The sequence below is a fragment of the Tympanuchus pallidicinctus genome, unplaced genomic scaffold (genome assembly GCF_026119805.1).
Source record: "Tympanuchus pallidicinctus isolate F22 unplaced genomic scaffold, pur_lepc_1.0 scaffold21, whole genome shotgun sequence".
In the NCBI taxonomy this organism is placed as follows: domain Eukaryota; kingdom Metazoa; phylum Chordata; class Aves; order Galliformes; family Phasianidae; genus Tympanuchus; species Tympanuchus pallidicinctus.
The window spans coordinates 12,160,066-12,186,054 of record NW_026294733.1 but is presented as its reverse complement, the minus strand read 5'-3'; the positions used below and the strand labels follow the sequence as shown (position 1 = coordinate 12,186,054).

Genomic DNA, 25,989 nt, shown 5'->3' with positions numbered 1-25,989 from the left:
AAAATGCTTTGCTTTCTGCTTTATTTATTTATTTATATTGTTATGTAGAGGTGAGAACATGTTTTGGGGTGTAACCTGTCATATCTCACTGCCACATGTTTTTCTCAAGGGTCATTTTGGATTCTAGAGCTGCAGTCATGCAGGACTGGGTTTATCAGAGCTCTCCTGCTGCTGCTGGATATGGAACATTCATTTCTTGTGATGTTCTGTCCCAGAAGGAAATCAGGGCCTCTTTTGATTGTGGACCTGAGCTCCACAAACCCTGTTGTTGTGTATAGCATTTCCAGGTGGGACTGCTGAAGGTCTGGAAGTCGCAAAGCATGGGTCTTGTGGCAGCAGTCCAGCATAGAGTGTTTGCTGTCATTGGCCCCAACTGCACTGTTATCAGTCACGATTTCTTGGCAAAAATTCTGTTCTCGACTTCTTTCATTGTCCGTTGAGAGAGGTGTGATGCAAGATGACAGTTGTGCCTGGAGAGTCTTCTGACTGTGGACTTGTGTTCTGTCAGGACGCACTTAAGCTCTTTAGATGTTCTTTCAGTATTTGCATCAGTAGCTGTAGCTTCACAACGCGCCTGTGCCATTTTTGAAATCAAAAGTGAAAAGAGCTGCCTTGGAAACCCACCTGTACAGTTAAGATGAGGCATAGGGATGTCTTACTCAGAAATATTTGAAATCCCTTTGCTTAGCTATGTGTAATAACTCAGTCTGAATTAGCAGAAGCAGTGGGAAACACTGAGCATTGTCTGCGGAAGGTCAGCAAGGCACTATGTTTGGTGTGAATGGATTTCTTGCTCTCATGGAAGGAATGGGTCAGTGAAGGGCAAAGTCAGTGCTGGGGTGTGAAAGGGAAGTGTGGCTTGTGGTGAAAATGAATGTGGCATCAGCCCGGGATGGAGGCTGGCTGTTTTCTCCTGTGTACAACCTTGGGTAATAATCCTGATCTTTGAGGGAAAAGGTAATCATTGGAAGCCCACAGGGCACGCCAAGGGATAGGAATGAGTGATGTCTGCTTTGTTCTGTATCCATTGCTTAGAGTGGAGTTTGCAGTTTACCAAGAGGCTGTAAGAGAGGAGACCTGGAGCCCTTCCAGACCTTGTGATTGCATGCGATGTGGACGTGACCACCCTGTCTGTAGATGTTTGAATATGTCTCTCACTGGGCACAAATCCCTTCTACTCCTCTTGTGTTTCGTGAACTGCACGTAAACACATCTGATGTTCCCAAGTCCCAAAGCAGGGAGATCCCAGGAGAGTTCCATGATGGCGTGAGTGATTGGGCATGATTTGCCCCCGTGTGCCTAAGTCTGTGTGAGGTGAGGCTGCTGAGGGCCTCATCCTTTCAAGGTCTGATTATTTCCAAGGGGAGCAGTTCAGTACGAGGTTCTGCATTGGTATTTCAGTTTCTGTACACTCTTGGTTCTCCTTCCTAGAATAATTCTGAATTGTAGTCTTGTTTTGCTGCCTGGCCTTTCTATCCTCTCTTTCTGAGCATGACCACTTGCTGCTCGAGTAGAAGGTGTTGTAAAGATCGATCATAGTGTTGGTCTTTTCTGCACCTGATGAGTTTTCTCCCTTCCATTTTTACCTTTGGTACAGGAGAACTGAACAAACTTCATAGTTGGGGTGAACATTGCATGCAGAAAACATGAAATGAAGTCCCTTGTTTTCTTCTATGTTTTAAGACACTATTTTCTAGCTGGTGGCCACAGGTCCCATTTTGTCACTCACCGGGGAATCTGTGTTTGCTCACCACATCTCTGCTTTTAGCAAATCACGCTGGTGTCTCCCAGCTTTGTGTCCTCGGAAAAACTGTCCTCTTTTTTATTGATCCTTCACAGAAATAGTCATAATATGTTGATATCACTGTGATGTGGGTGTTACTTTTTAAACTCTTCTCACTTTAATAGCACAAGTAGTTTCCAGAAAGGATGGTGCAGCACAAACAATTTTATCTTCTCCCTTTCTAAAGCTTCTGATAGTGGTTTGAAATGGAGTTACAGAAGAACACTTTGAGGTAGTGCTAATAAAGATGAGATAATTTTCGTGTATTAGGCAAACATTTTTTTAATTGGATGACTTTAGAGAATGTTGTGGTGCTGTTTCAATATATGCTGTGGTGCCAGGCTTTCTTGCCTTCCATGAGTGTGTGCCTTAAAAGCATGTGGTAGCAATGGGGTGACCAATTCCTCCCCCCAGATGCAGTCTCATGCTCTGACAGCTGCCCAATGCTGGAAGTGTGTTTGGTAACGAGACGTGAGATGCAGAGTGCTGCATTCTTGTTGAACGTTTCCCTCAGGTGCTGGGAAAGTTGCTTACAGCTGTGCCAGTACTAATGTCAGAATCTGTAATAAATCAGATGTAGTTCTTTTCATCATTTCCCTCTATGATTGCTTAGAAGTTGCCAAACATTGCGAGTGCAGTTCCTCTCCTTCCCCCTCCTGTGGGAAAAGCCTGGCAGACTGTGTCTCTGCAGCTACCCAGCTGTTTCTGCTGTCAGAGATGAGGGAAGGTGAGGATCTGCACAGCCATGGGTTGTGGTCAGAGTGGGGCTTAAAGCTGTGCCCTGGCAGTGGGGTGGATCAGTGAGCAGGTGTTGTGGTTATAATCATGTGAGTGGCACAAAGTACGTCCTGGGCATTTGGTCTTGATTGCCCTTTGCAGTGAAAAGTCTCATGTGGTGGAAATGGTGCAGCTTGGTGGAAGATGTAGTGCATCAGTGGCCAAGAGCTGAAAACGGCCATCTGGAGATCCGATTTGGCAAGAGCCGGGATATAGTTTGCAAGATTTTATTGTGGAGAAGCCAAATACATTGTTCTGCCTGGCCTGCGTCCTCTGAAAACCTCCAGAAGTTCAGCTGTAAGACCTTAGCATGAGAGGTTACGTGTCATTTCTTGTGGCAGAGCTTCTTCATAGCAGTATGAAGTGTCTCCCTGCTGTTTTCCCAGGGCATCCCCTTCTTGTTATGTAGAGAAAGAACCAGCAAGGAGAGCAGCAAAGCAAATACTGTCTTCAGTGGGACATGGGGAGGCCCTGCACCAAGCAATTGCTGAGAGCAAGGCCATCTGTGAGGTGTGATGAGCCTCTCTGGTGCCCTGAGCAGTCAGACTGTGTGTGTCCTCACTTGCTGTTGTACTTGCAGCATTCCTGCTTGTGAAGTCATCTTCCTTATGTGCCTTTCTTCACTTGTATTTGAATGTGAAATGTAGATTATCAGACTGTCATATTTCCGAGTGTTGATGATTCTGGCTGAGTTCTCAGAACCCTGTGATCTTCGCTCTGCTGATATTCCTCCTCTGGTTGGGAAGAAGCGCTCCTCTATATTAAAGATGTTGGCAAACTGAATGTGTAATTGCAGTGCAATGGGATCTCTCTATTTTTTTTTTTTCTTCTCTCCTACTTTATGAATCTCACTGGTTTTTTTCTTCTCACACACTGGAAATACAGTGGTGAGAGAGGATGAGATGCAGTGTGCTGGCTTCTGGCTGCTGTCAGATTGCGCACCTTTGAGCAGCTGACCATGAGTCTCGGGTCTGAAATTTCTCCTTTATTGTATTGAAAACTCAGGTTGTGATGGAGTGAATGTCCTTAGCTTTCAGGTCTCCCTGTTGCTTTTATTGTGATAGATGTGTGCCAGGGAGCACTGTGCACTGATCAGCGATAGTGTGCTTTTTCTTAATAGCAGCAACTACTGCAGCCATACTGAAGGTAAGTTGTTCACATTAAAAGAACATGCAATCAGTAGATGCCTGTACATTTTGTCACTGTTCTGTTGGCATATTTTTATGTTGGAGTGTTTATTTTTGGGCTTAGGTCATGTTGGTTGCAGCCTTCCAGTAGTCTTGTGTATACCAATTAAGGTAAGATACAAAGTCATAGGAAAAAGCGAAATACATCATTACATTTTGACTTTGAACTCATATGGTATAAATCAAACCCCACTGGCATCAGCGAGTACATATGGATCTGGACTCCAAGCATCATTACTGTTCCACGGTAGCCTGACAGTCTTTGGTTCTAAAGTGGCAGATTTATGCATGGATCAGTAGTAAGTTGGAGCACGAAAGCAAAGAGAACTTTAGGTAGAAGTGTGCTGCTTGAGCCTTGGGCCATCTTTGATGTTATGAGCTGTAAGACATGAGGATGAGAGTTGCTCACCACCTTGGCCTGACTGCTGCTGTTGCGTAGTGCAGGTGGTGCTGTAAGCAAAGTGTGTCAGAAGAGAGCTGTGTAGGTAGGTGGTGTTTCTTTGTTTCCTGTAGTTTCAGTGACAAGGCAGAGAAGAATGGTAAACTTCCGCTTCTGAGTCCTGCATGCTTGTCTACCAACATGTGTGCAGCAAATCTGAGGACTAATTGGAATCTTAAATGCGCATAAAAATGGATAATCCATAGATGCCATACCCAAAAATCAACCTTATTTTGTTTGAAGGAAACATCTTGAAAATAAGACGTGTTTGCATTTCTGCCCACCCGTGCGCAGTGCATTTCATGGTACCTCTGCATCTGACAGGTTTTGTCTGCAGGGAAGTGATGACTTACTGACAGTACTCACAGTTTGTTCTTGCTCTGCAATCTGTTATCTTTGAGCACCTCATAGCAATGTCCCTGGAGCCCAATGGTGTGCATCCACAAGTGATGAGAGATTTGGCAGAAGTGACCACCAAACCACTCTCTGTCATGTGTGAAAGGTTTCTAGCTGCTGGATCCACTTTCACTCAGCATCTTCTTTACTTATCTGGATGAAAGCATAGACACTACTCTCAGAAAGTTTGCTGATGATACAAAGCTGCTAACAGAGTCTGACTCACCGGAAGGCTGCGGTGCCATTGAAGGAGACCTGGACAGACTGTCAAGTTGGGCATAGGGGAACGTGAAGAGGTTCAACACGAGCACGTCTAGAGTCTTGCACGTGGGAGGAATGCTTCAAAATGCATTTGGAGCTGATCTGCTGGAGAGGAGCTGTGCAAAGCTGAGCAATCTCTGTGCAGGTGGCCACCAGTTTGGTCATGAGCACTAGGTTGCATTAAAAGGAACGTGGCCAGCAGGTTGAGGGAAGTGATCCTTTCCCTCTGCTCTGTCCCACTGAGACTTCATCTGGAGCACCGTGTCCAGTTTTGGGCTCTGCAGTTCAAAAAAGGCAGGGACCTCCTAGGAGGAATCCTTGCAGAGGATGACAAAGATCATCATTGGCATGGAGCATCTCCAGTACACAGAAAGCCTGGAAGACCTGGATCTGTTCAGCATGGAGAAGAGAAGGCAGAAGGGGAATCTCATCACTGTTTATAAATATCTAAAGTGTGTCACACACGTTGATGGGGTGGACAGTTTTTGTTGGTGAGCAATAATAAACAAATGGCAATGGCTAGAAACTGGAACAGAAGAAAGTTCCATTCAAACACAAGATAAACTTTGTTGTCACAGTGTTGACACACTCTGGCGTAGGCTGCCCAAAGAGGTTGTGGAGTCTCCTTCTCTGGAGATGTTAAAGACACATCTGGATGCTTACCTGTGCAATCTGCAGTAGGGAACCTGCCAAAGCAAGAGGGATGGAGTCTGATCTGAAGAGGTCACTTCCAAGCCCAGCAATTCTGTTTCCCTTATTCTATGAGTGAAAGAGAAAAATCTCATTGCATGTGCCTCCCTGTGCGGCATCCTTGTAAGACATACACCAACAGGCTGCGTATCACTGTTTCACAGTGTGAAGTGACTTGGAATAAGTGACTGTTCAAGTAAGGAATGTCTTAAAAGGCACTTGAATAGAACATGGTTGAAAAAATTTTTGTTGTACAACAGGAGAACAATGATTTCAATATTCATATGATCAGCACCACTAACCAACGAATTCATTCAATACATTTCACGGTTCTCCAATTTTAACTGGAAGATCACTATGAATGAACACATGTTTTCTTGCTGCATTCCAGCAGATATGAACATGTCCTGAACGAGAATAACGAAAAATACGGAGGATCCGTCTTCGGGGAAAAAAAAAAAAAAAAAAAAAAAAAAAGAAAAAAAGAGGAAAAAGAAAAGCAGTGTATAGATGTGTAAGAAATGGATAATGAAAAAAAAAAAAGTCAGATTGATTCGCGACGTAAGAGAGAAGCAGAGAAGCGAAGGAGCAATTCGTAGAGTAAACCACATGATGGCGCTGTGAGCTAAGGAACGCGCGGTGCGATGCGATGCGATGCGAGGAAGGGAGGGGAAGACCTTCCGGTGCCCATGGCAAAGAAGGCAGAGCGAGAGCGAGCGGCGGGGAGGAGGAGGCGCGTCCCGTGAGGAAGGATTGTGTCGGCGAGCGCGGGCGGAGGGTTTGGAGCAGGCGGGTCGGGAGGTGCGCGGCGCGGAGAAGGAGCGGTGCGGCGGCGTGGAGGGCGATGGTCGGCGGTGGAGCGGCGCGGCGGAGCTGGGGGGCCGCGGTGCTGGTGCTGCAGGCGGCCTGGGCGCTGGGCGGCGGTCCGGTGCGCTACTCGGTGCCGGAGGAAGCCGAGGCCGGCACGGTGGTGGGGCGCCTGGCGCAGGACGTGGGCCTGGAGGCGGGCGAGGCGGAGGCGCGGCGCCTGCGGCTGGTGTCGCGGGGCTTGGGGGCGAGCGTGGAGGTGAGCGGGGCGAGCGGGGCGCTGGTGGTGAGCTCGCGGCTGGACCGGGAGGAGCTGTGCGGGAAGAGCGCGCCGTGCGCCCTGCGCCTGGAGGTGCTGCTGGAGCGGCCGCTGCGCGTCTTCCACGTGGAGGTGGAGGTCACCGACATCAACGACAATGCCCCGCGCTTCCCCGCCGCCTCCAAAAACATCAGCATCGCGGAATTAACGACTGTGCCTGGGACCCGATTCCCGCTGGAGGGCGCGTCGGATGCAGATATCGGATCGAACGCGCAGCTCTCGTATACACTGAGCCCGTCCGAGCACTTCGCTCTGGATGATAAATACGCAGGTGAAAATTTGAAATCCCTTTTCTTGGTGCTCACAAAATCTCTGGACCGCGAGTCGCAGTCGGAGCACCGCTTGGTGCTGACGGCGAGTGACGGGGGCAGGCCGGCGCTGACGGGCACGGTGCAGCTGCTGATCTCGGTGCTGGATGCGAACGACAACGCGCCGCAGTTCAACCAGTCGGTGTATAAAGTGCAGCTGCCGGAGGACGCGGCGGAAGGGACGCTGGTGGCGCGGGTGGCAGCCACGGACCAGGACGAGGGAATTAATCAGGAGTTTTCCTTCAGCATCGTCGGTTCTGTTCCAGCGTCTCAGAAAGATGCATTCAGCATTGATCCGCGGACGGGGGAGATCAGACTCACAGGTGCCTTAGATTTTGAGGACGTCCGCCAACACGAGTTGCAAATCGAGGCGAGAGACAAGGGGACGCTTCCGTTGTCGGGGCACTGCAGCGTCATTTTGGAGGTGTTGGACGTGAACGACAACGCGCCCGAGGTGTGGGTGACGTCGCTGTCGGTGCCGGTGCCCGAGGACGCGTCGCTGGGGACGGTGGTGGCGCTGCTGAGCGTGTCGGACCGGGACTCGGGTCCGAACGGGCGGGTGCGGTGCGCGGTGGTGCCGGCGTCGCCGTTCGGGCTGGTGGCGACGTTCGCGGGCTCGTACTCGCTGGTGCTGCGGGAGGCGCTGGACCGGGAGCGGGTGTCGGAGTACGAGGTGGAGGTGCGGGCGGAGGACGGCGGGGCGCCGCCGCTGCGCGCCAGGCGCGGGCTGCGGGTGCCGGTGTCGGACGTGAACGACAACGCGCCGGCGTTCGCGCAGGCCGTGTACACGGTGCTGGCGCGGGAGAACAACGCGGCGGGCGCGGAGCTGGCGCGGCTGTGGGCGCGGGACCCGGACGAGGCGGGCAACGGGCGCGTGAGCTACTCGGTGTGGGAGGGCGGCGCGGGGATGGGCGCGGGCTCGGGCTCGGGCTCGGGCTCGGGATGGCGTCCGGCGTCGAGCTACGTGTCGGTGGAGGCGGAGAGCGGGCGGCTGCGGGCGCTGCGTCCGCTGGACTACGAGGAGCTGCAGGTGCTGCAGTTCGAGGTGCGGGCGGTGGACGCGGGGGAGCCGCCGCTGTGCGGCAACGCCACGGTGCTGCTGTTCGTGGTGGACGAGAACGACAACGCGCCGGCGCTGCTGCCGCTGGCGGGCGGCGGGCCGGGGCCCTGGGCTGCGGGCGAGGCGGCGGAGCCGGCGTGGCGGGCGGCGGGCTCGGCGGGCTCGGCGGGTTCTCCGGGCTCGGCGTCGTCGTCGTGGTCGCTGTGGGCGCGGGCGGCGCTGGGTGCTCCGGCGGGGCAGGTGGTGGCGAAGATCCGCGCGGTGGACGCGGACTCGGGCTACAACGCGTGGCTGCGCTACGAGCTGCGGGAGCCGCGGGGCGAGGGCCCGTTCCGCGTGGGGCTGTACAGCGGCGAGGTGAGCACGGCGCGGGCGCTGGAGGAGGCGGACGGCCCGCGGCAGAGGCTGCTGATCGTGGTGCGGGACCACGGGGAGCCGCCGCGCTCGGCCACGGCCACGCTGAGCGTGTCGCTGGTGGAGGGCGCCGAGGCGGCGCTGGCGGCGGCGGGGGCGGGGGCGGTGTCGGCGGGGGCGGGGCCGCGGGCGGCGGCGGGCGCGGAGGGCGGCTCTGCGGCGGCGGCGGCGGCGGCGACGAACGTGTGGCTGGTGGCGGCCATCTGCGCGGTGTCGAGCGTGTTGGTGCTGGCGGCGGTGCTGTACGGGGCCGGGCGCTGGGCGCCGCGGGCGGCCGTGCCGGCGGGACCCGGGCCGGCGACGCTGGTGTGCGCCAGCGAGGTGGGCAGCTGGTCGTACTCGCAGCGCCAGAGCCGGAGCCTGTGCGTGGCCGCGGCCGGGGACGGCGCGGGCAAGAGCGACCTGATGGTGTTCAGCCCCAACTGCCCGCCGCCGCCCGGCCCCGCGCCGAAGGAGACGCCGCACGACCCGCCCTCTCTGCTCGACACGGTCAGTGCCTCTCGCTCTTTCCGTTAGTGTTCTTCTTCTCTTTTGCTCTCCTCCGTGTACTTCCTTCTCCCTGCCGTAGCTTCGAGTTCTGTCAACCATTTTCTGTTGGGCTTTGTGGAAGAGCAGAATTTGCTTTGGTCTCATGTGCTTGTTGTTGAGAAATGCATTTGAGAGTGCTTTGTGTTGGATTATGTTCCCATGTGTGATGCTGGAGTATTGTTGTGGATCTGATGCTGATTTTATTAGGATATTGGTCTTGGTAATTCTCACATACCTTTTACAATTATGTAGGTAAGGAAGTGCTTTTGAACTCTGTTCCATTTTTACTTATAGCCATTCTTTGCTGTTCTGTTTATGGGTCTATTTCATGCAGTTCTGTGAAAAAGTTAATTCAGCATTTGCCTGTATGTTTTTTTCCATTCCAGAGCTCCTTATTTGTTGATTTGGAAGTTCTCTGAGTTTAGCTGTTCTGTTTGGGAGTTTTCCTTTGCTGGAGTAAATTCAATTGTAGTGAGTTGCTGTGATATGAGTTTTACCATTTCTGTCTGTCGTTGTGTGAACACTGAAGGGCTGCTTGGCATTCTGGAGGTTGTGATCCACCACGCTTTTCCCCTGGGGCTGTGTTAATAAGAGCTTTGTTGGAGGTAGAGCTGTCAATTCTTCTCCATGTGTGGCTATGGAAAATTGTTGTAGCATCTCACGCTGATAAAACAGTGATGTTGGTTTCGTACTGATTGTGACATGTTGTTTCTTCTTGTATGGAGAAGAGCTTTTGATGTCAGTTCTTCTTGCTGTTCCTTCCATGCACTGCTGTTGCATTTTTTGACTTTTTTTTTTTTTTTTTTTTCAAAATTATCATTTGTTGTTAATTTAACATTTACATTCATACACGAGCTCCTCAGTTGTTGATTTGGAACTTCTTGTTGTCACTATTCACTCAGTATCTGATTTTTTCCGTAATGGAAGAAAATCAGTGTGATAGAGCCATCAGTTCTACAAGTGGTGCTGCCTAGTAGAGCCTTGCAGTGATGAGCTGCGAGTCATTCTTATGGTGGAATGTCCAACAGGCACTGCTTCCTGTCTTCAGTGATGCTCAGTGTAGGCTGTGCTCATATCAGGTCCAGTTTCTTGTTAGGGTCTCATCTGCTGAAGACATGATGTGTAACAGTGGTATTTCAGGATTCCCTCTGCCCATGGTGCACTTTTGTCAGCGTTGGTTGATATGACAGAGTTTCTGATGGAAGTGGGAAAGTTGGTATGAACTATTGCTGTATCTTTTTTATTCGTGTTGATACTTGTTCTGCTCCTTTGACTGTTCTTACTGTTTCCTGCCTACCACTCTGTTGTTCCCTGTGACAGAGGGATGTAGCCTTGAGGCTGAGCATGGTTTGTGGTTGTCTGTTGGTCACGTCTGAGTGCTGACAGTGATGTCCCTTGTGTGCGCTCCTTGAACAGCAGTTGTCCTGTTGGAGAGCAATTAATTTTTGTTCTTATGGTGGAGGGAAGAGTTTGCTCTGGGTACTTCTATAAAACTCTTCTCTGCCGTTTATACTTGAAGGCATTCTAATCATCATGTTTTGGTTTGTATTATATATTAATGTATTTAACAATCAGTTTGTGGGAAACTGTGGTGGGATTGAATGTATCTCATCTTGCCATGTGTAATTCCAGAAGGAGAGTGGTTCCAGACACTGGATGTGCTGGAGCCTGGAACTGGTTTGCTTGGAGCCCCACTCCTGGTGCTGGAGAGGCTGCTCAGGATGTTCTGTCCTGTAATGCAGTCGGTGCTGGTTTTGATTGGCACTGCCATGACCTGGACTCTACTGATGCTCTTGGTTGATGGTTTGCAGCCTTTCCAGCTGAGACTGCTAAAGGAGTACAAGTCACAAAGGGTCGGTCTTGTGGTGACAGCACAGCAGGCGTTGTTCACTGCCAGTCCTGGTAATCACTCCTGGTTTCTTGTCAAAAATTCTGTTCTCCTCTTCTTTTGTCCCGTGAAGGAATTGTGTGCAAGGTGACACGTGTGACTGGACGGTTTTCTGACTGTAAATTTGTGTTCCTGATGGGGAATTGGCAGGATGGCCTCTATCGGTGTTCTTTCTGTATCAGTAGCCATACCTCCACAAAGACCAATACCATTACCTACTTTCAACAACAGTAATAGAAAAGAACCCTTGAAACACAACTACTGTGAGCATTTGATACCTAACAGCGCCTTGCTCATTCACATTAGAATTATCTTGTCTCACATCTGTGTAATATTTCCTTATCAATTTGTGGAATTATTGCAGAACATGAATCATTGTCTTCAGAGAATGTGCAAGGCACTGTCTGTGTTGCTGTACTTTAGTGGATTTGTCAGGTTTGGTGCTGTCACTGATGGGGAAGGTCTGTGAAAGTCAAAGCGGAATTTGGGGTGGGAAAGGCAAGAGTGGCATTCGGTGGAGATGAGTACAGCAGAGACACTGGGTGCAGCCTGTCTGTTTCCTCCTATGACCTTGGGTGGAATTCCTTCTTCTTGAGAGAGAAGGAAGTCATTGAGAAGACCATGGGTCGTACCATAAGACGAGAATGGAGATGTCTGCTTGTCTTCTGTATGCATGTTTGGAATGGGGAATGGATGTTACCAGGAGGCTGTAGAAAATGGAGCTGGAGGTGTTGAGATAGTACCTGATCTTGAGATATTACGTGGTGTAGAGATGCCTAAAATGTCTTACAAGGTTATGAATTCATCTGTTATATTAGTCCTGAATCTCTTGCTCTCATTTGGGAATTGTTGAAACTGTATCAATGCTTCCCTGCAAAATGGAGGGAATATGATTGGTGAGTTCAGTGTTGATGTGAGCGTTTTACCTTTGAATGCAAGGTCATATTTGTGGTCGATAAGGGTGTTGATGGTCTCAATCTTTCAAGGTCTAATTATCTACAAGGGGGACAGTTGAACATCTTCCCTGTGCTGCTGTTCCATAGCATACCATCTAGAGTGTTGGGTTTTGTTATGTATATGTGCTTGGTTATCCTTTCTATAAGCATTTTGTCTTGTAGGTGTGTTTCTGAATTAATATAGATTCTAGACTTTCAGTCTTCTCTGAGTTTTAAAGTAGAAGCAGTAGCAAAGTTATATCACCATGTTGGCCTTCTATGAAGGGGTGCTTTTCTCCTTTCCTACTGTTCTTTGCTCACCACATCTCTGTTGTCTTCTAACCATGCTGGTGTCCATCAAGTTTATCTGCTCAGAAGGTGTTGTGCTGTTTTAACAGATCCTTCTCAGTAACAAATGAAAAATGTGTTGACCACTGGTGCTTGTTTTTTTTTTAATAACCTTTGAACAAGTAGCAATCTTACAACCTTTGCTTATGGTAGCAGTGGTAAGGGGAGGACTGTCAGACTAGGTGATCTTGTAGGTCCTTTCTAACCTTGTGATTGTATGATTCTAAGTACAGATTTCTTCAAAATATTTTCTTTGGTAGCACCAAGTTGTTTCTACAGAAGATGCAGTACGCATCGTGTTATATTTTCCCTTTCCATGTACGCTAATGGCGTGTTTTGAAGTAAAGAGTTGTAGAACAATATCACGAGGAAGATCAAGAATGAGAGAACTGCTTTTCCATATTAGGTTTGGCATTGTGCTTCAGGATGACATCAGAAGATATGGCCATGTCAGTTCCATGTATCTTAGCCAGGCTTTCTTGTCTCCTCTGCACACTGATTAAAATGGAATGATTCTTTTCTAGTGTGTTATGATGGGCTTTGGTTCCACCTGATCTAGCGGTTTCTCCCATCAGAAGTGTTTCCTTCCTCTGGTACCTGCCTGGTGCAAGAGACGTGTTGGTAATGGAATGTGGTATGCAGAGTGCTCATTATTTGATGATGATATTTTTTCCTCCCATATATGGAAATCTGACGTAGGAGAGTAGCACTCCAGTTTTGCCTCCTTGTGTCATAGGGGGAATCTTTGGGAGCTGCAATGGTTGTGGATATTTCCATGATGGTGCTCCTGCTCAGACAGTATTTCTGAAGAGACGAGGGGAGGTAGATGTAATCCTTAAGGGCTCAAAGAACAACATGTGCTGTCTGGGATCAGATCTTGATAACATCTCCCATTTGAGATTGTTGAGATGGTTCAAAGCTTTCAGAGTTTCTGAGGCAGGTAAGATCCTGGCAGCCAGTGTGTGCCTCGGCATAAGCTCGGCTGTTAATGGTGTCGATGAGCAAAGTGGAGGATCTGCAGTACCCTGGGTCATGTTGAGTTTGGGACTTAGAACTGGATCCATTTGGTGGGATGGATCAGAGTTCAGACTTGTGTTTTTGTTGGCAGTGCCAAGAAGGGCCTGGGTTTCCTTAGCAGGGAAGAAAGCGTCTTGTCTGAGGGACACAGAGATGTTCTGAAGAAGATGGAACATATCTCTGGAGAACAGCTGGGAAATGCTGACTGAGCTGGAGCTGATATTTGCAAGGCACAGGATAGAGTTTTCCAGTAGAAAACCTTTAGAGAAGGCCGTCCACACAGAGCTTCTTGGCCTGGATCCTGTGATAACCTGTGGAAATTCAGCTGTAAGACACTGCCATGAGAAATGATGTGTTACTGATGTGGCCACACTCTTACCTTCTGTATGGGTTTGAAGTGTCTGTCTGCTGTTTTCCCTGATCATCCACTTGACTTCAGAAGAGGATGATCTGGTAATCTGGGAGCACCGCAGTAGATACGATGGCACTTGGAAACATCCTCAGCTGAGCAACTGTTGACAGCAAGGCCATCTGCGAGGTGCGATGATGTTCTGCAGTTCCCTGAGCAGTTAGTTTTTGTGTGCCTTTACTCCCTGTTGTATGTGTGTGATTCCTGCTTGTGAAGACATCTGCCATAATGGCTTTTATTCGCATGTGTTTGAATATGGCATATTGTTGCTCAAACAAGGAGCTTTTCCCAATATTGGTAATTCTAGCTGATTTCATTAAACCTCCCCATGATCTTCCCTCTGCTGCTATTCTTTCCTGGGAGGGGAAAATGTACCCTCAGTATTCAAGACATTTGCTAAACATGTGCTTCAGTGACATGCAATGGGATCTTATTTTTTTTTTTCTCCCCTGTTATATGAATGTCCCACTCTGTTGTTTTTATTTTCTCATAATGGAAACAAGTTGGTGAGAATGAATGAGATCTAATGTGGTGAGTTCTGGCTGCTGTCAGATTGCACAACTTTGAGCAGCTGGCCATGCGTCTGAGGTCTGAATTTGCTACTTCAGTGAGCTGAGGTTGTCATTGATTGAGAGAAAGTCCTTAGTTTTCAGGTCTCCCTCTTTCTTCCCTTCAGAGAAGTGTGTGCCAGGGAGCACTGCACACTATGATCGTGTTTCTCTTGGGAACATGCATCCACTGATACCACAAGGCAAATCCATCATACTTTAAAAGCCCTTGTGATTGATTAGCAGAGATATGTTTTTCTATTGTTCAGCAGTTGTCTCTTTTCATAGAATGGAGTTCATTTGGCCTGGATATTGCCACTAGGTTTGCAGGATTCTGGTGATCATGTCTGTACCAATGCAGGTGAGATACAAAGACACATCTAAATTTTACAAGGGTAAAACTCAGAAAACACAAACCAAACCCAGTGGACAGCAAGGAATTAGATTTGAATATGGATTGAAGGCATCAGTACTGTTCTTCAGAAAGCAGGCTTGTCTTCAGCAGTGTTATTTCTGCGTGAACTAGCAATAGGTTGGAACAGGAAGGCTGGCAATGCCCCAACACTTAGACACTTCATCCTGCAGAAGAATCCAGGCATGCTGAGTGCACCTCCTCTCATGTCCTCCTCCAACAGCTCCTGCCACAGAGAAGTGATGACTAAGCAGCGTTTGGAGAACTCAATCTCACTTCATATCCCTTCCCTTTGAGCACCGGAGAGCAAGGTCGTTGCAGCCTTCCATTGCCAGCAGCATGGATTGTCAGCACGAAATCCCCCCCGCTGGAGGAATTGCAGAATGGTCCTTTTCCCCTGGGAGGGCTCACTGAGGAGTACACATGAGCCAGAAGTGGAAAAGGGAATCTGTTTCCCACTCTTCTCACTGTGCTTCATCCTTGTGAGACTTGCAATGGCCTTTAAAACCCTGCTTCCCAGTGTGTCTGCTACAAGGAATGTGTCCATGCAATACAAGAGAGGTAGGAAACAGGTATGTGAACAGAGCATGCTTTCCAAAACGCTCTATTCGAAAAGATTTCTTAACAGAAAAACATCGATTATGGCCGTTCTATAGAACAACTTTCTAAGGACAAAAGCTTTCAATACATTTCAAGGCACAGCAATTTCACTTGGAACGCAAGTGCGAACAATGATTGGAGCCTCCGGTCAATAAAACAGGTGAAAATTCATGTGAGTAAGGAGTCAGAACACAAAAACCCCAATGATGTTTGAAAGAAGTGAATTGCAAGGAATGAGGAAAGGAACACGGAAAAAAATAAGGTGAGGAGAAATTGGCTCGATACAGAGAAGCGCAGAGGTAATTCCCGCAACGAGCCACATGATGGCGCTGTGAGCTAAGGAACGCGCGATGCGATGCGATGCGATGCGATGCGAGGAAGGGAGGGGAAGACCTTCCGGTGCCCATGGCAAAGAAGGCAGAGCGAGAGCGAGCGGCGGGGAGGAGGAGGCGCGTCCCGTGAGGAAGGATTGTGTCGGCGAGCGCGGGCGGAGGGTTTGGAGCAGGCGGGTCGGGAGGTGCGCGGCGCGGAGAAGGAGCGGTGCGGCGGCGTGGAGGGCGATGGTCGGCGGTGGAGCGGCGCGGCGGAGCTGGGGGGCCGCGGTGCTGGTGCTGCAGGCGGCCTGGGCGCTGGGCGGCGGTCCGGTGCGCTACTCGGTGCCGGAGGAAGCCGAGGCCGGCACGGTGGTGGGGCGCCTGGCGCAGGACGTGGGCCTGGAGGCGGGCGAGGCGGAGGCGCGGCGCCTGCGGCTGGTGTCGCGGGGCTTGGGGGCGAGCGTGGAGGTGAGCGGGGCGAGCGGGGCGCTGGTGGTGAGCTCGCGGCTGGACCGGGAGGAGCTGTGCGGGAAGAGCGCGCCGTGCGCCCTGCGCCTGGAGGTGCTGCTGGAGCGGCCGCTGCGCGTCTTCCACGTGGAGGTGGAGGTCACCGACATCAACGACAATGCCCCGCGCTTCCCCGCCGCCTCCAAAAACATCAGCATCGCGGAACTGTCGCTGCCCGGGTCGCGTTTCCCGCTGGAGGGCGCGTCGGATGCGGATATCGGATCGAACGCGCAGCTCTCGTATACACTGAGCCCTTCCGAGCACTTCGCTCTGGATGTAAAATTGTCAGATGAAGACAGGAAATCCCTTTTTCTTGTGTTAACGCATCCTCTGGACCGCGAGTCGCAGTCGGAGCACCGCTTGGTGCTGACGGCGAGTGACGGGGGCAGGCCGGCGCTGACGGGCACGGTGCAGCTGCTGATCTCGGTGCTGGATGCGAACGACAACGCGCCGCAGTTCAACCAGTCGGTGTATAAAGTGCAGCTGCCGGAGGACGCGGCGGAAGGGACGCTGGTGGCGCGGGTGGCAGCCACGGACCCGGACGAGGGAATTAATCAGGAGTTTTCCTTCAGCATCGTCGGTTCTGTTCCTGCATCTCAGAGAGATGCATTCAGCATTGATCCGCGGACGGGGGAGATCCGTCTCCGAGTCCCCCTGGACTTCGAAGAATTTCGTTTACACGAGTTGCAAATCGAGGCGAGAGATCAAGGTTTTCCTCCGTTGTCGGGGCACTGCAGCGTGGAGCTGGAAGTCCTGGACGTGAACGACAACGCGCCCGAGGTGTGGGTGACGTCGCTGTCGGTGCCGGTGCCCGAGGACGCGTCGCTGGGGACGGTGGTGGCGCTGCTGAGCGTGTCGGACCGGGACTCGGGCCCGAACGGGCGGGTGCGGTGCGCGGTGGTGCCGGCGTCGCCGTTCGGGCTGGTGGCGACGTTCGCGGGCTCGTACTCGCTGGTGCTGCGGGAGGCGCTGGACCGGGAGCGGGTGTCGGAGTACGAGGTGGAGGTGCGGGCGGAGGACGGCGGGGCGCCGCCGCTGCGCGCCAGGCGCGGGCTGCGGGTGCCGGTGTCGGACGTGAACGACAACGCGCCGGCGTTCGCGCAGGCCGTGTACACGGTGCTGGCGCGGGAGAACAACGCGGCGGGCGCGGAGCTGGCGCGGCTGTGGGCGCGGGACCCGGACGAGGCGGGCAACGGGCGCGTGAGCTACTCGGTGTGGGAGGGCGGCGCGGGGATGGGCGCGGGCTCGGGCTCGGGCTCGGGCTCGGGCTCGGGCTCGGGCTCGGGGTGGCGTCCGGCGTCGAGCTACGTGTCGGTGGAGGCGGAGAGCGGGCGGCTGCGGGCGCTGCGTCCGCTGGACTACGAGGAGCTGCAGGTGCTGCAGTTCGAGGTGCGGGCGGTGGACGCGGGGGAGCCGCCGCTGTGCGGCAACGCCACGGTGCAGCTCTTCGTGGTGGACGAGAACGACAACGCGCCGGCGCTGCTGCCGCTGGCGGGCGGCGGGCCGGGGCCCTGGGCTGCGGGCGAGGCGGCGGAGCCGGCGTGGCGGGCGGCGGGCTCGGCGGGCTCGGCGGGTTCTCCGGGCTCGGCGTCGTCGTCGTGGTCGCTGTGGGCGCGGGCGGCGCTGGGTGCTCCGGCGGGGCAGGTGGTGGCGAAGATCCGCGCGGTGGACGCGGACTCGGGCTACAACGCGTGGCTGCGCTACGAGCTGCGGGAGCCGCGGGGCGAGGGCCCGTTCCGCGTGGGGCTGTACAGCGGCGAGGTGAGCACGGCGCGGGCGCTGGAGGAGGCGGACGGCCCGCGGCAGAGGCTGCTGATCGTGGTGCGGGACCACGGGGAGCCGCCGCGCTCGGCCACGGCCACGCTGAGCGTGTCGCTGGTGGAGGGCGCCGAGGCGGCGCTGGCGGCGGCGGGGGCGGGGGCGGTGTCGGCGGGGGCGGGGCCGCGGGCGGCGGCGGGCGCGGAGGGCGGCTCTGCGGCGGCGGCGACGAACGTGTGGCTGGTGGCGGCCATCTGCGCGGTGTCGAGCGTGTTGGTGCTGGCGGCGGTGCTGTACGGGGCCGGGCGCTGGGCGCCGCGGGCGGCCGTGCCGGCGGGGCCCGGGCCGGCGACGCTGGTGTGCGCCAGCGAGGTGGGCAGCTGGTCGTACTCGCAGCGCCAGAGCCGGAGCCTGTGCGTGGCCGCGGCCGGGGACGGCGCGGGCAAGAGCGACCTGATGGTGTTCAGCCCCAACTGCCCGCCGCCGCCCGGCCCCGCGCCGAAGGAGACGCCGCACGACCCGCCCTCTCTGCTCGACACGGTCAGTGCCTCTCGCTCTTTCCGTTAGTGTTCTTCTTCTCTCTTGCTCTCCTCCATGTACTTCCTTCTCCCTGCCGTAGCTTCGTGTTCTGTCAACCATTTTCTGTTGGGCTTTGTTTAAGAGCAGAATTTGCTTTGGTCTCATGTGCTTGTTGTTGAGAAATGCATTTGAGAGTGCTTTGTGTTGAATTATAATCCCATGTGTGATGCTGGAGTATTGTTGTGGATGTGATGCTGAGACCTTTTTCTGAGAGCTTCTGAAGACTTATTTGGACTCTCATACTGTGGTTTGTTGCCCGCCATTCTCAGTTCTTTCCTCCTTCCTTCCTTCCTTCCTTCCTTCCTTCCTTCCTTCCTTCCTTCCTTCCTTCCTTCCTTCCTTCCTTCCTTCCTTCCTTCCTTCCTTCCTTCCTTCCTTCCTTCCTTCCTTCCTTCCTTCCTTCCTTCCTTCCTTCCTTCATGAAATAGAATAAATTCAAAAGCTGCTCTTCAAATGTTGTTGGCAAGCTCTCAAACTGAGCAATGCAGGAAATGTCATTGATGAGATTGGTGATTGGTTCACCAAGGTCTTTTGCCTGCTTTTATTCTTGCTGAATGTAGGATGTGTCGATATCACATCTGCTTTCTTCTGTCAGTCTCTTCTGCAAGACATGTGGTGCTAACTGATACTGTTATTTCTGCGTTCTCTCTGCTCATGGTATCTGTGTCTTGATTTGAGTCACCTGACAGCCTTGTCACAAAAGTAGGAAAGTCAATATTGACTTTTCCTACATTTAAAAAATGTATTATTTTTTCTCCTCTTCCCAAAAGACCGTCCTTATGCGTGCCTGTCAACCTCAGTTTTTCAGTGGTTCTCAGTGTAGGCTGTGGCGATATCAGGTCTGTTTTTTTCTTAGGGTCTCATCTGCTGGAAGCACGATGCATAACGAGTGTTTCACAGGTGTTTCAGGATTCCCTCTGCCCGTGGTGCACGTTTCTTAACAACTCACCTGACCGAATTTATGATAGAAGCAGGAAAGTCAGTTTGTCCTTTTCCTATATCCTCTCTATTCATGTTGTTGGTCATCTGCTCTTAAGATTGTTCTTGCTCGTTCTGCCTACCGCTCTGTTGTTCCCTGTGATGGAGTAGCACTGCCCTGGGACTGAGCATGGTTGGCATTTGCCTGTTGGTCACCTCTGGATGCTGACCAGGATGTCCTGGTGCAGTAGGTGATCTGATGCAAAACCTTGAATTTTCATTGTTAAAGTAAAAGGATTCCTCGGGGTATTTTGGTAACTTCTGTAAATTCTTCTCTAGAATCAGCATTTGAAACCTTACCAATGAAAGGATTTTGGTTTACTTTCTGTGATTATTTTGTGTAGTTATTTATTTATGGGGATGTTTTGTGTGTTGTAAACTGTCAAATCTGAATGCCACCTATGGTTCCTGGGCATGATTCTAGATACTAGAGCAGCTGGAGCCAAGGACTGAGGTGTTTGGAGCTCCCACTCTTGCTGTGGGGCATGGGGCATTCGTTGCTAAGGATGTTGTGTCCCACAGTGAAGTCAGTGTGTGTTTTGATTGGCGGCGTCGTGACACTGATTCTACAAATTCTGATGGTTGCTAATGTGCAGCATTTGCTGCTGTGACACAAAGGGTAAGTCTTGTTGTGAGAGCCCAGCAGGCTGAATTCACTATCTGGTTCAGACTGTGCTGTTATCAGTGCTTCTGTCTTGTCAAACCGTCTGTCCTCTTGTTTGACTGTCCTGTGAAGCAGATGTGATGTAAAGTGACACTTATGCCTTGAGGATTTTCTGTTTGTAGACTTGTGGTCATGTGCAGGGAGTTGGCATAATGAGGCAGGGGGTTTGGACCATGATGATTGTTGAGGTTCCTTGCAACTCATGCCATTCTATGATTCTGTGATTAACAGTATGAATGCCTTTGCTTATCAGTGTGTATTTCAGTAAGAATTTGTGGAAGCATTACAAATCACGAAGTATGATCTGCATAGATTTCCCAGGTTCTGTGTATAACACTGCTTGTCTGATTTTGTTACTTTTGATGCTGTCATTGATGGAAGGGGTCTGCGAAAGTCAAAGTCGACTCTGTGCCAACTCTCTTATTGTCTTCTGCCTTCTTGACAGTGGGGAGCAGAGGTTACCAGGAGACTGTGAGTAACGGGAGCCCTCCTGATCTTGAGCTAGCACATGGCACTGAAATGCTCACACTGTCTTCTGAGGTGATGAATATTTCTCTGTCTGGTCATGAACTCCTCCCACTGCTTTGAGAGTTCTTGAAGCCCACATAAGCATTTCATTCATTCCCAGGCAATGAACGTGGCAGATCACTGTTGAGTTCCATGGTAGCGTGAGTGTTTCGCTTTCTGTGCCAGGCTAAAGTTGAGTTAGATGAGGCTCCTGTGTTCATCTTCCTTTCAATGTCTTAATATCTAAAGGAGAATAATACAATACCCTCCCTGTCCTACAGTTCCATGGTGTAACAGCTTCCACGTGAAGTTTTGGTTTTGTATGTCAGCCTGGTTGTCCTGTCGATCACTCTGCATTGTAGTCCTGGTTTTGAAGTGATGTGTGGTTTGGCCATTCCGTGCTCTCTTTCTGAGGATGGACACTTGCTGCTCAAGGAGGTGCTGCTGTAAAATTGGATCATCCTTCTGTCCTTCTCTGAAGCTGATGGTTTTTCTATTTGCAACCAGTCACACGGTGTGACATACTGATGGAGCCATGTTTATTCACCACGTCTCTGCTGTGTGCAGATCATGCTGATGTCTCCCATGTGTTTTCCCTCAGAAAGCATGTCACCCTTTTCTCTGACCCTTCTCAGACAGAGATATCATATCTGGTGACCTCTGGTAGTCAGTGGTTGTTTCTACACTGTGTAAACAAATAAAAAATGATTCACTTTCTTTTGGACCACAGAGACGTTTCCATAGAAGATGCTTTGAGCCTGCTACTGTGTTAAATCGAGTTGTAGAACAGTACCATAATGTAGATGTGAGAAAGAGAGAATTATTTTTCTCTACCAGGCAATGCATTTTCTTAGCTGATGACTTCAGAGAATCTGTCAATGCCAGTTCTGTGTATCCTCTGATAGCTGGACTTCCTTGTGTCTTGTGAGTGCTGGTCAAAATAGCGTGATTCTTTCCTTGTGCTTTATAAGCATGTATGTACCTGTGAGGTGAGCAGTTTCCCCCTTCTACTGGCACCTGCCTCATGCAGGACTGGTGTTGGGATGTGAGATGCAGAGAGCTGACTGATTTCTGATGGATGTTTTCCCTTCCATTTTGGGAAAGTCAGTATTGGAGAGTACGAATCCAATCTCTCCATGTTGTGTAATGGTGGGAATCTGCAACAACTGTAACAGCTATTGATGTTACCATGGCGATGTTCCTCCTCAGACTGGATTTCAAAAGAGATTGTAGGTTTGGTCTCTTCTTACTGGTGACAGATGACAGGACGAGGGGAAATGGCCTCAAGTTGCTCCAGGATAAATTTCGGTGGGATATCAGGAAGCACTTTACAGAAAGGGTTGTTAAGCACTGGAATAGGCTCCCCAGGGAGGCGGTTGAATCACCATCCCTGAATGTGTTTACAGATCGTTTGGATGTGATGCTCAGGGACATGTTTTAGGGAGGGCTGTTAGTTAGGGCACTATGGTTAGGTCACGGTTGGACTTGATGATCTTTAAGGTCTTTTCCAACCTGAGTGATTCTATGATTCTATGAAGTGAAGTGGGTGTAATCTTTCTGTATTCAAAAACGAACTGTGTCCTCTCTGGGACCAGAGCTCTGCGAGTTCTAATGAGAGAATCTGTGGGGGTCCTGTTGTAAATTGCAGTATCATTTCCATCTAAGGTTGTTGAGGTGGTGCTAAGCATTCTGATCTTCTGCAGCTGGGAAGAGCCTGGCAGCCACTGTGTGGCTCTGCAGCTGCTGCAGTATTCCTGGTGTCAGTGGAGAGGAAAGATGAGGATCTGCACAGCCCAGGGTCACGGTGAGAGTGGAGCTTAGAATGGAGTCTGCTTATGTGGGTGGGTCAGTGCTGAGGTGTTGTGGCAGTGATCCTGCACAGATCACTGTAGGGTGTTCAGTCTTAGTTGTCCTTACCAGGGAGGAGTCTTGTCTGAAAGAAATGGGGGTGCTGGATAGCAAAGGGAGAGTCACTGAACAAGATTTGGAAAATGCTGTCTGAGCTGCAGACCCTATTTGTAAAGGGATGGGATAGAGGTTGCCAGTAGAAAAGCTGAAGAAATCTAACACATAGTGCTGCTTGGTCTGGATCCTCTCAGAAGCTCCAGAGTGTCAGATGTCAGATCTTAACATGAGAGAGTGTACGTGATTCAAGTTGCCACACTACTGCCTCACTGCATGTGTTGGAAGTGTCTTTTGGCTCTCTTCCCTGGGCATCCCCTTGCCCTAGGAAGAGGAGCACTGAGCAAGCTTTGAGCACCACAGCAGATACTGTCTTCAGTGGGAGATGGGGAGCCAATCAATACAGTGACTGTAGGCAGCAGGTCCATCCGTGCGGTGTGATGGGCTTCTCCAGGCCCTCTACAGTCAAATTCTGCATGTCCTCACTCCTTGTTGCTGTTGTGTCATTCCTGCTCATAAAGACATCTGCCATATTTGCCTTTATTCACTTATGTTAGAATATGGAATGTTGTTGTTCAAACAAGGAGCTTTTCCCAGCATTGATATTACTGGCTGAATTTTGTGAACCTTCCTACTGCCTTCGCTGTGGTTGTCATGTTGGTTGCTCTGTCTCATCCACATGTTGGTAAGTCTTGTGTTTCAATGATTTGCAGTAGGATTGTTTTGTTTTCTTCTCTCTTGCTAAAAAAATGTTCTGCTGTGTTCTCTTCTTTTTCATTGGAAATATGTTGGAGACAGTGGATGAGATGCAGCGTACTGAGTTCTGACTGCTGTCACACAGGAGACCTTTGAGCAGTTTGTCCTGAGTCCTGGCTTTTCCACTCTAGTGAGCTGAGGTTGTCACTGAGAGGCAGGCGTCAGCCTTATGTTGAGCATGCAGCTAATTTCTCGGAAGGCCATTTGGTGGGTGAAATCTTTGTGTACTTAACTTCTTCCTAACTTGTGTACTTGCCCAGTTGGCTTTGTTCAGTAATGGTTTGCACTCTTATAGCTTGACTCATTCTGAAATTTGAACATACCTACAAAACTCCAAACAGCAGCCTAGCTCTCTTTCTCTGTGGAATAAATTATTTATAGCCACTCCATGTGTTTGTTTTTATTTTTATTTTATTTTATTTTACTCTCCAGCATTAGAGGAACAAAATAAAACCACTCAATGCAAGAAACTGCACTAACCTGGATCCTTACTGCATCATCTTCCCCATCTTCTCCATGTGAACTTTGCATCTTTTCAGTACAGATATAGGATGTGTAAAAAAGAAGTTGTTTGTGTATCTGTCTGGACTGTGCAATGCTATGATGCTTGAGCGTTTGGTTTACTTTGGTTTACAAGATGAGAATTCCATGTGGGCTGGACTTGAGTAAGCTGGAAAGAATTCTTCTGAAGTGTAGGTTATCATGGATCATTCATTTATTTCACTGCTTATGGAAACTCCCTTATCCCTAGCAATGCTCTGATTTCTGGTATTGTGGAAGCATTTATTTGCACTTCTCCTTGCTCAGTGTCTACAGAAATGATGTGCACTCAACTACACAAATACAGGGAAAAGAACACTGTGTCCTATATCCTTGGCAACAATGCTTGTTTTCTCTTTAACAGCCATTCTGCTAACTGAAACATCCTGATATGCTTTTTTTTTTTTGAAGCAAACTTAATTTAGCTGTTAGCACAGCTCTAAGATACCTGAAAATAAAGCTGTGCTCTTTTAGCTGTCTACAGCACTATATTTTCATCCCTTTGAATATGGCATGAAGGCTGAGTAGAACCTGTAGGTATTCCAGGTAAGTGGATGAACTTGGGAAACAGTTACATAGAAGAAAAATATATGTACCATCTTTAAACACTTTCCTTCCTGGACTTGCCTGGAATGAGCTTGGTGGCTTTGTTGATGGAAGGTCTGCCTAAGGATCTCTTTCTATGCACTGGTAAAGACATCGATCTCTGTCCACATCCTTACTTCCTTCTTCAACGGGAACCTGCAAAAAATCACACCTTCTGGAATCTTCCTCATGGCGTTGCTGTCTTTAGTAACAGTGGACGCTTCTGCCTGCACATGGAAAAGACAAGAAAATGCCAACACACTGGGCAGGATACATTTTTGTCTGTCTGCCTGTTTGGAGTAATCACAGCACGAGGTCACTGAAAATCCATAGATGCAAAGAATGGAAATGCAGAACCAAATGTGTTCTGTTACATTCTGAGTGTAATAGGAATATGTTAATGAAAGTTGTGGTGCCCGGCTGGTGCAGTATCTGCCAGAGGTCACTGTTTCTATTTTGCTTGAGTTGCAAAGAAGCATCACAGGATTGAAGGACCACACTTCATCTTCAGGTTCTGAACTTCCACTGTGCTCTGCATGGAAGGAGGTGGAATGGCGAATGTGATGTGATGTGTCTGAGTGCTTCCTCAGGGAGATGATCATGCCATTTGTTGGGATAGGGGAATACAGGTAAGACACTAAGGTGCAGGAGGAAAAAGAATTCATCTGTCTGGGTTTTTTTAATATGTAGTGCACTGAACATCTGCAAGGCCTTTGCCGTGGTCCCACTTACTATTCCTCTCTCCAAACTGGGAAGGTATGGATCTGATGGGTGCATTGCTTGATGGATGAGGAACTGGTTGCAAGATGGTAACCAGAGAGTAGAATTCAATGGCTCGATGTCTGGGTAGAGATCAGTGATGAGTGGTATTCCTCAGGAGTTGGTACTGGGCTCAGTGCTCTTCAACATCTTCATTGATGACATCAGCAGCGGGATTGAATGCACCTTCAACAACTTTGTGGCAGATGTCAGACTGCGTGGTGTGGTAAACACACCTGAGAGACAGGATACCGCATGGAGAGACCTAGACTGGCTGAGCAGTGGGCCCAGAAGAACCTCATGAGAGTTCAACAAAGCCAAGTGCAAGGTCTAGGACTTGGGTTGTGGCAAATGCCACTATCAATAAAAGCTGGCAGTTGACAGGATAGATCAGAGCCTTCCCAAGACGGACATGGAAGTACTGGTGAATGTTAAAGTGGGCATAAGCCAGCTATGTGCCCTTGTAGTCTGGAAAGCCAACCGTATCCTGGGCTGCATTCAAAGCAGCATGGCAGAAGTGCAAGGGAGGGGATCTGCCCCTCTGCTCTGTGCTGTGAGACCTCCCATGGAGTCCTGATCAAGATGGGGAGTCCTCAGGGCAGGAGAGACATGGACCAGTCGGAGTGCATCCAGAGGAGAGCCTCAAAAATGATCCAAGGGATAGAATACCTCCCTATGAGGACATGCTGAGAGAGCTGGGGCCACACAGCCTGAGAAGAGAAGTCTCAGGGTGAGCTGAGAGCAGCCTTTCCGTATCTAAAGGGAAGCTGTAAAAATGAAGGGGATGGGCACTTCAGCAAGGTCTTTTGTAACAGGAGAAGGGGAAATGCTTTCAAACTAGATGAGAAGAAATTTAGATTAGATATAAAGAAGAAGTTTTTTGCAGTATGGGTGGTGCACTGAAACAGAGTGCCCAGAGAGGTTGTGGATGCCCTGCCACTGGAGACATGCAAGGTCAGGCTGGACAAGGCAGTGAGCCACTTGATCCAGCTGTGTGCGTCCTTGTTTGCTGAA

At 50.3% G+C, this 25,989-nt stretch overlaps 2 protein-coding genes across 4 annotated transcripts in view; both read left to right on the top strand.

Moving 5' to 3' along the window:
* LOC128081353 (protocadherin alpha-C2-like) overlaps positions 1-25,989 on the top strand; it is a 188,603-nt gene that overhangs the window by 22,252 nt on the left and 140,362 nt on the right. Inside the window, exon 1 of one of the 3 annotated variants that reach the window (XM_052684490.1) lies at positions 6,341-8,930. The exons of the other annotated variants lie outside the window; for them this stretch is intronic. Coding sequence (XP_052540450.1) covers positions 6,378-8,930 — 2,553 coding nt within the window. The 5' untranslated portion in view covers positions 6,341-6,377. Of the gene's footprint in view, positions 1-6,340; positions 8,931-25,989 lie in introns of those variants that run through there. 3 annotated transcript variants of the gene reach the window in all.
* On the top strand, positions 15,650-20,405 carry LOC128081331 (protocadherin alpha-3-like). The gene is given in 3 exon segments (XM_052684444.1): positions 15,650-18,174; positions 18,177-18,267; positions 20,372-20,405. Coding segments are annotated over 3 exon segments (2,613 nt in total). The 5' UTR covers positions 15,650-15,686.